The 7548-nt window shown below is 57.0% G+C and overlaps 1 protein-coding gene across 1 annotated transcript; it reads right to left on the bottom strand.

Annotated features, from left to right (window-relative positions):
* Positions 1 to 260: 260 nt before the first annotated feature.
* Positions 261 to 6139, bottom strand: Bhlhe40 (basic helix-loop-helix family member e40). The gene is made up of 5 exons (XM_070019001.1): positions 5590 to 6139; positions 5332 to 5401; positions 4894 to 5001; positions 3881 to 4004; positions 261 to 2365 (listed from the first exon to the last, which is right to left on the bottom strand). Exons 1-5 carry the CDS (start codon positions 5667 to 5669, stop codon positions 1509 to 1511), a joined length of 1239 nt encoding a protein of 412 aa, XP_069875102.1. The 5' UTR covers positions 5670 to 6139; the 3' UTR covers positions 261 to 1508.
* Between the last annotated feature and the right edge of the window lie 1409 nt (positions 6140 to 7548).

Raw genomic sequence — 7548 nt, 5'->3', positions numbered from 1 at the left:
GGAAAAGGATTATTTTATTAAGTATTTTAAAACAACTACTTAACATTTACTCATAGATAAAAATATTTACAATGTCACACCTTCAGGAAGGTTCTAAAATATAAACACTGTACCTCTCCCTAGAGAAAAAAAAATTCTTCTCTTCAAAAACAGGAATACATTCATTTTTTTCCTCTTTGTAGCTCAAGTAATTGTACAAATAAACCTCTGAAACACTTTCCTTTTATATATATATTTATATAATATATATTTATAACAGCTTTACAAATAAAGGCAACGACTTTTATTACCAAAAATAAAGACAGGAAAATGAAATAGTTAAAAACACGATGAGCAATTAAGCATAGTGCATTTTTGGAAAGCTGGTGCAGAGCTGGCTGGACAAGTCCAAAAAACAAGGACTAGAGCAAAAATAAAACTTCTCTGAAGGACAGAGAATCCTACTTAGCAATTAAGGACACTCCAGACGCTGTTAGGCGCAAGGCTGTAGCCTGCAGAAAAGAGCTAGCACGGCCAAGGCTTCGTTAGGCTAAGCTTGCTCAAAAGCTTTAGAATTTAAAACTGAGTCTAGCTATGCAAGAAAGGTAGCAACTGGTTATTTAACGGTGCACTTTTGGGTGCTAGGGGGCATTTGCACATCTCAGACTTTTTTTTTGGTTTCCTGGACAGCATGTCCTAACTAACTGTGCGATTTTAGAAGCAGGTGCCCAGAGCCTGGGGAACTCCACGCTCATTCCATGTCAGCGCAGCTCCTACAAAGGGGCTATTTTCAGTTCCTTAGTAAGGTAATCACTATGATCCTGAGAAGGAAATGGCATTCTCTTTCTTACTTCACCCAGGCCTGGGGATGGGAGCAGACCCGGGGCCATCTCCCTAAGTCACCACCTCTACTGTGACAGACCAGTGTCTGCTACCTCGTCTCGAGCAGAAAGTGCAGTCTGACAGTTCTGTCCTCAGTCTAGTGAGTCATATAAAACAATAAAGGGACCAGGGTGGGGTTCTAACAGCTGGCTGGGAGCTGTGCTCTGGAAAGCCCTTTTTTTTTTTTTCAAAGTACCTTTTTTCCCCCTCAAAGCCACAGACCCAACTTCCCAACTGAAGGGTGACTCACAGACTGAGTTTGAAAGCTTTTGAAAATCCAGCTGACTTGGATCAAAGGGTGGAGTGAGGGTGGTCTATTCTCTGGGAAGAAAAAAAAAGCCTTCCCCCTGCATCTCCCGCTGACATGAGGCCGTTTTCCTCTGGACCATGTGCAGCTTTCACGTTCTGTACCTGCATGGGCACACCCGCACGCACACACGCACGAGTGCACGTGCACACGCGCGCGCGCACACACACACACACACACACACCCTTTCAGTCTCCTCTCTGTACCTCAAAGCATCTGAGTATGCACTAAGGAACAATCTCACTGCACACACCGTGTGCACATGCGTGTGTGTGTGTGTGTGTGTGTGTGTTTGAAGGAAGGAAGGATGGAAAGCGAAGTAGCAGGATCCCTTACGAGTTTAGTCTTTGGTTTCTAAGTTTAAAGGGGGGATCTGTTTCAGAGCCTGGAGCAAGGCAGAGGAGTCGAGGGAGGGGTGAGCTGTCAAGGGGGAGGGGAGTCTCTGAGGCATGAGCAGGGGGGCAGAGATCTTGTCGGGGTTCATGAAGCTGGTGAGGGCAGCGGCAGAGGTGTTGAGGCCCGGGTATAAGATGGGCACTGAGGTGGGGTACCAGCATTTCTCCAGCATGGGCAGATAGGCGGTGGCTGATGGGGGAATCAGATAGAAGGGCAGGCAGAAGGGAGGCTGGTGTGGGTGTGGACCCAGGAAAGGGGAGCTGATGAGGTCGCTGCTAGGGAAATGGCCTTCATCCTCGGGGAGCTGCATGCGGCTCTTCTTCGAGGGGGGCTCTTCGCATTCCTGCTTAATGGTGCTGACCCGTTCTCCCAGGGTGAACCTGCGCCCCAGATCGCCTTTGAAGTAGGGCTGTTCCCCACGCAGGTCACCTTTCTCCGATTCTCCTCCGTAGCCACTGTCTGTGTCCGTGTCGCTGCCGCTCTGCTCGCCGCTCGAGGCAGCGAAAGTCCGCTGGATGACGGGCACACAGTTTTTCCCGGGGCCTTCCGAGCCTCTGACCAGGGAGCCGGACTTCTCCTTCAAGTCCATGGCTTTGGAGACCGAGTCTGATGGTTTCCTACCCGTGCCCCCCTGCAGCAGCTCGGAGACCACGCGGTGAAGGTGTGCCACCAGCTGCGAGGACTTCAGATCCCGAGTGTTCTCATGCTTGGCCAGGTACTGAAGCACCTCCCGGGCACAGGTCTGGAAACCCGAGCAGAACATCTCTTGACCTGCTTCCACATTTCTTCCTGACAGCTCACCTGCAGATGTATGGGCCAAGAGAAGATGCTTTTCAGAAGGGCCCGGGGTGGGCCTGCGACTTGACTTATTATTTCCCAGTCATGGGGCTTGAACTCAGGGGCTGGGTGCTGTTCCTGAGCTCTTTCACTCCAGGCTACTACTCTACCACTTTGAGCCACAGCGCCCCTTCTGGTTTTCTGGTGGTATGTTAGGAGTTAAGGGTCTCATGGACTTTCCTGCTCTGGCTGGTTTGAACTGCGATCCTCAGATCTCAGCCTCCTGGGGAGCTAGGATTACAGGCGTGAGCCACCAGTACCTGGCCTTATTATTATTACTTTAAAGCAGTATTTGGCCACTTACATTTCTTACTCCACAAATGACACTGAAAATCACCTTTATCCCACCACTCCAGAGACTTTTTGTCCCTTCTCTGTCTTGGTGCTGGAGATTGAAACCACAGGGTCTCACATGTGTTGAGCAAATGCACTGCCACTTAAGCCCCAATGACAACTTTTAGTGGCTGCATGATATTCCATCCTACTCAAGGTGGGTCTGCTCTGTTCTTGTTGAGTTTATAATTTGCTTCTGATTTTTTTTTAAGACATTCTAATATCTTTTTATAAAAGCCAAAACAAGACAGAGAACACTAGACTCATACTAGCAAAATGAGTAAGGCCACTTACAAAAAAAAAAAGGAAGTGAAGGAACAGTATCACCTAACACAAGTTTATGTTCAGGGACTTACAAAAGCTACCACAGTAAACTTTTAATTAGGCCATGTACTTTATCCACAATCCCTAAGGGGGGGAAAAAAAGTCTGATGGCCTTCTGATTTTTAGTGAGAAAATGGGCAGATAAACGTGCTGGGTTTTTGTGGCTCTCATCCTGATGGCCTCGGAAAGGAATTCAGAGAGGAATGGATGCAGGAATTGTACAAGAATTCCCCCAGGTGGTACAGGATTATTTAGAAGGGTGGGCCTGGAAGCCCACAAGGTGAGTTGCATTCTCTGGACGTCAGTAGAGATGAGCTGGGAAACTTCAGTGGTTTCGTTAAGATTGTGCAATTCGTCCAGATACCTAGTGGCTATTCAGGAAACTACAAGGTAGGAAAAACTCCTGCAGTCATGCAGATAGGACTGCACCTCACAGAGAATGATCAGGAAGGAAAGAAACAGGCAGTGGAAAAGAAGGCCAAGTGCAAAGCAGCCACAAGGCAAATGACAGGGGCCCTGGCCTATTCAGAGGGACTACTGGGGAAATCTCTCAGAACCCGGGGGCCTTCAAAGCCAAAATGCCACCGAAACATTCTATCATTTGACTAATACGTAGTTATGCCAGGTGGCACGCAGCAGCATTCCAAATGGGAAGTCTGACCTTTTGGGAAAGATTAAAAAACAACAACAGCAACAACGCACCGAGTCTTCCCCTAGTGACCATGCAGAAGCAATCGGCTGCAGGCATATAACTAACCTCCAACAGATGCTGAGCACAGAGGCTCCCTAGGAAGGAGATGCTAATGGGATTCGGGCACTCACCAGCTTGTAAACCGCTCTGCAGGGCAATAATTTTCTGCTGCTGCTGATCAATTAGGTTTGTTAGTGCTTTCACGTGCTTCAAGGTAAGTTCCAGAACCACTGCTTTTTCCAAGTGACCCAAAGTCTACAATTAAAAACAACACACACACACACAAAAAAAACCACAACTCTCATCAGTGGGGAGAAATCAGTGAAATTCTACCTCTGGGACATTTCTTACCAATCAGAAATGTCCCTAAAGAAAGAAAAAAAAATCTACTACATGATTAAAGAGTAAAGGACACGTGTCATCTATCTTTGGAAGCTGCTACCAGCCCAGGCCAGCGCTTTGTCGGATATCATTCTTCAGTAACCGCCCATGACCTTAACTCCCCGGGAGCCTGGAGAGTCTGGAGATAACGTTTCGGTGTCAACCCAGGGAGAGACTTCCACTGCCTCTGCCAACCTTCGCCCCTTTTTTTTTCTTTTCCCCTGACACCCAAAACTTCCAGCTCCTGCAGGCTTTCCTCCTTCCCCCAAATATTATTTTTCCTTTCTCAGACTATAGGCTGTTAAGCTTCTGCTTACTACCAAAAAGGGGAGGGGGAATCACTTCTCTTATTTAAGTAAGTGGAGATGGTTAAAGAAATACATTAAACATAAAAACTCTGCATGGCTAGAGCCTGCTCTCCTTTTCGTCAGGAAGACTCAATAAGCCTGAAAAATCACCCCAGAGGCCAAAGTCTCAAACGCCTGATTAGAAAGCCCAACTAGTGTTGGAGCGAACTTGGAGAGATCCAAGAGTTATTTGCAGGGGAAGGGGGGATTGCCAGAAAATTCCAGGACTGGGGAAGGGATCTTCTCTCCCTTCTCACTAGCACCGGCCAGGCCAGGGCTGCAGCTCGGATCCGGCCGTCTGGCCTGCAGTTCCCCGAGGCGCCTGCAGGCGGCGGGTTCCCCCCCCCCCCCCCCGCGCCCGCCCGCCCGGTGGGCAGAGAGGAGCTGGGCTGGAGCCCCGCCAGCTTCTCACTTACTGTAAGTTTGAGATGTTCGGGCAGGAGGTCCTTCAGCTGGGCGATGCACTCGTTAATCCGGTCACGTCTCTTTTTCTCGATGAGCCGGTGTGGCAGTTTGTAGGTTTCCTGCGGGGCGCGCGCGGGGCGGTGGGTGATGGAGAACCGGGGGTGCGCCACCTCCCACCCCCTCTCCCCAGCCCGGGTCCCGATCCCGCAGCGTGTGCAAAGATGGGGGGAGGGAGAGCAGAGCCGCGATCAGCACCCACCCCTGCCTGGCCCCGTGTTCCGAGTTGCTCCCCGGTGGCACGGAGACCCCCCCCCCGGGCACGGCCGCCCCCCCACGCCCCCAGCCCCTCGCCGACCACGGAGCGAGCAAACTTTTTCTTGACAACGGAGTGCGCGCGAGGGGCTGGGGCGCGGGGGTCCCCCCCTTGAGGGGGTGGGGGGTGCGCTTACCTTGCTGTCCTCGCTCCGCTTCAGGCCCCGCCGCGACTTGTACACTTGGTACATGTGGGCGAAGTCCATCCTGCAAGGAGAGGGGGCCGAGGAGGGTCGTGAGTGCGTGCGCACGGGCTGCGGGGCGCCCGGCTCGGACCAGGACACCCCCCACTTCCGCACCCCAACCCGCGGGGATGCGTCCACCGGTTCACACCCCCGCCGGGTTGCAGGCTCGCGGCAGGGGGACCCCTCCCCTCCCCCCGGCTGCCAACTCACCCGGGCAGGTCTCCGGGCTCCAGCACCGGCGTTTTGGGCAGGCAGGCCGGGGGTGGCTGCGCGCTGGGGATCCGCTCCATGGCGCGGCGAACCGGGGCCACCGCGCGCTGCTGCCGCTGCTCGCTGCCCGGCGACCCGGAAAGGGGTGTTCGGGGTGCGGGGAGGGAGGGGGAGTCTCTCGGCTGAGGGTCCCGCGGGAGTGCGGAGCTCCCCGAAAGGCGCAGGGGGGCTTTTATTTTTTCCTTTGTGCCCGGAGCTGGCGGCTGGCTCGGCGGCGATCGCTTCAGTGCGGGGCGTGCATGGCCCGAGGGGTCCCCGCGGCCTCCGGCTCGGCGCACGGACCGGCGGTGTGTGCTGCGAGCGCCGTCTGCACCGTGCGAGCCAAGTGAATGAGGAGTGGGGCGGGCGGGCGGGGAGGGCGGGCGTGGAGCGGGAGGGGGGCGGAAGGGGGGGCGAGCCGGGGAGTAATGGAGAAGAGGCTGCGGGGCTGGGTTAAATGGGAGCGAGTGGGTGGGTGGGAGCTACGTGTTCAACCCTGTGACTCCAGGCACGTCTGGCCGCGGCCGGGGAGGGAAGGCGGACCTGCCCGCCCTCCCCGGCTGCCATCACATGAGTCTCACGTGTTGGACAACGATCCGGCGGCTGCCAAGGGAGCCCCCGCCCCCTCCCCGGTCCGTCCGCCTCCGCCCGCCCCCCCCAGGTGTCTGCGGCCTCCTTTTCCCCGAAAGAGGGGGTGTCGGCAAGGTCCGGGTCCGACCCCCGCCGGGCGGGAGCGCTGCGGAAGCCGGGGTGGGGGGGCAGGGGGGGCAACGTGGGCGAACCTGCCCCAGGGAAATGAAGTAAGTTCCCGTCTCCCGGGAGGGGGGACGGGGGAGGACGGATCCGCCCGCGTCTGACTCAAGCCGGGAGAGGAATATCCCCTCGCTCGCTCGCTCGCTCCCCCGCCCGGCCCGAAGGGAGCGCGCGCGCAGCCCCGGGAGCCGCCGCCCCCCCCAGCCCTCCCCAGAGGCCGGGGTTTCTTTCCGCCCCCCCCCCCCGCGCCCGCCGCCCCGCGTCCAGGAATCGCCCGCCTCGGGGCGGGGCCGGGGGCGGGGCGGATGTCACCCCATGGGAAGCGGGCGCGCCGCCAGGGCGCGGGGCGGCCGGGGCCGCCGACCGGCACGCTGCGCGCACCTGACCGCGCGCGGAGCGAGCCCTGCGGGGGTGGGGGAGCGCGGCCGCCCGGGCCGCGGGCATCCGCCGCCGGCGCAGTCTCACCCCCTCCCCGTGACCCTCACCTCCCTCCCCGGCCAGCGGGCACCGCGCCCGCCCGCCCGTCCTCCCTCCCTCCCTCCCCGGTCCGGGTCGCCTCCCCGCGGGCTGCGGCGTTACACAACCGCAGCCGCCGCGCTGGGCCTGCAGCAGTGCGGGGCGTGACGCTCCACGTGGCCCGGCCTGGGGCCGCAGCACCCGGGGGCTGGAACCGGGCGGCGGAGCCGTGTCCGCAGGGGCGGCGGGGGGGCGATGGCGGGTGCTCGGAACTGCGCAGCGCCATTTATCTGCAACCTGGGCAGGAGCGCAGGGGAGGAAAAACCCCATAATAATAATAACAACAACAATAGCGATCTTGGTGACACCGCTGCCCCGGCTCAGGGAATGCGATCGCCCATTCGGCCCGCATTTCTGTACCCGGCGCTGCGCACGCTGGCGCATCCCACGTGTGCCGTCTGGAACTTGGAGACCCCCTGGCCAGGTTGGGGGGGACCACCCACCCACCGTGGCTGGTTTTTAATTTAATATTAACCAGGATGTTCAGGTGGGGGTGAGGGGAGCCCGGGGCTCGGTGGCCTGAGCCTGGGGCAGAAAGAAAGAGGTCCTGGGGGCTCGGCGACCTGAGGTCCGGACGGGGAGGGAGGGTGGGGGGGGCTTCCTCTCCCGGAACAATCGGGGCTCGGTGCCTGGTCCGGTTGTGGATCAGGG

Source organism: Dipodomys merriami, unplaced genomic scaffold (assembly GCF_024711535.1).
Source record: "Dipodomys merriami isolate MVZ:Mamm:240054 unplaced genomic scaffold, mDipMer1.0.p SCAF_13, whole genome shotgun sequence".
NCBI lineage: Eukaryota > Metazoa > Chordata > Mammalia > Rodentia > Heteromyidae > Dipodomys > Dipodomys merriami.
Note: the sequence above shows the minus strand (reverse complement) of the source record. Positions and strands in the feature narration are given on the sequence as shown.

Coding starts and splice junctions, on each gene's coding strand:
- Bhlhe40 (XM_070019001.1), bottom strand. CDS start 5,669: ATGGAGCGGATCCCCAGCGCGCAGCCACCCCCGGCCTGCCTGCCCAAA. Junction 5,402..5,589: donor GAGCCCGGAGACCTGCCCGG/GTGAGTTGGCAG, acceptor CTCTCCTTGCAG/GATGGACTTCGCCCACATGT. Junction 5,002..5,331: donor AGCGGAGCGAGGACAGCAAG/GTAAGCGCACCC, acceptor CGCGCCCCGCAG/GAAACCTACAAACTGCCACA.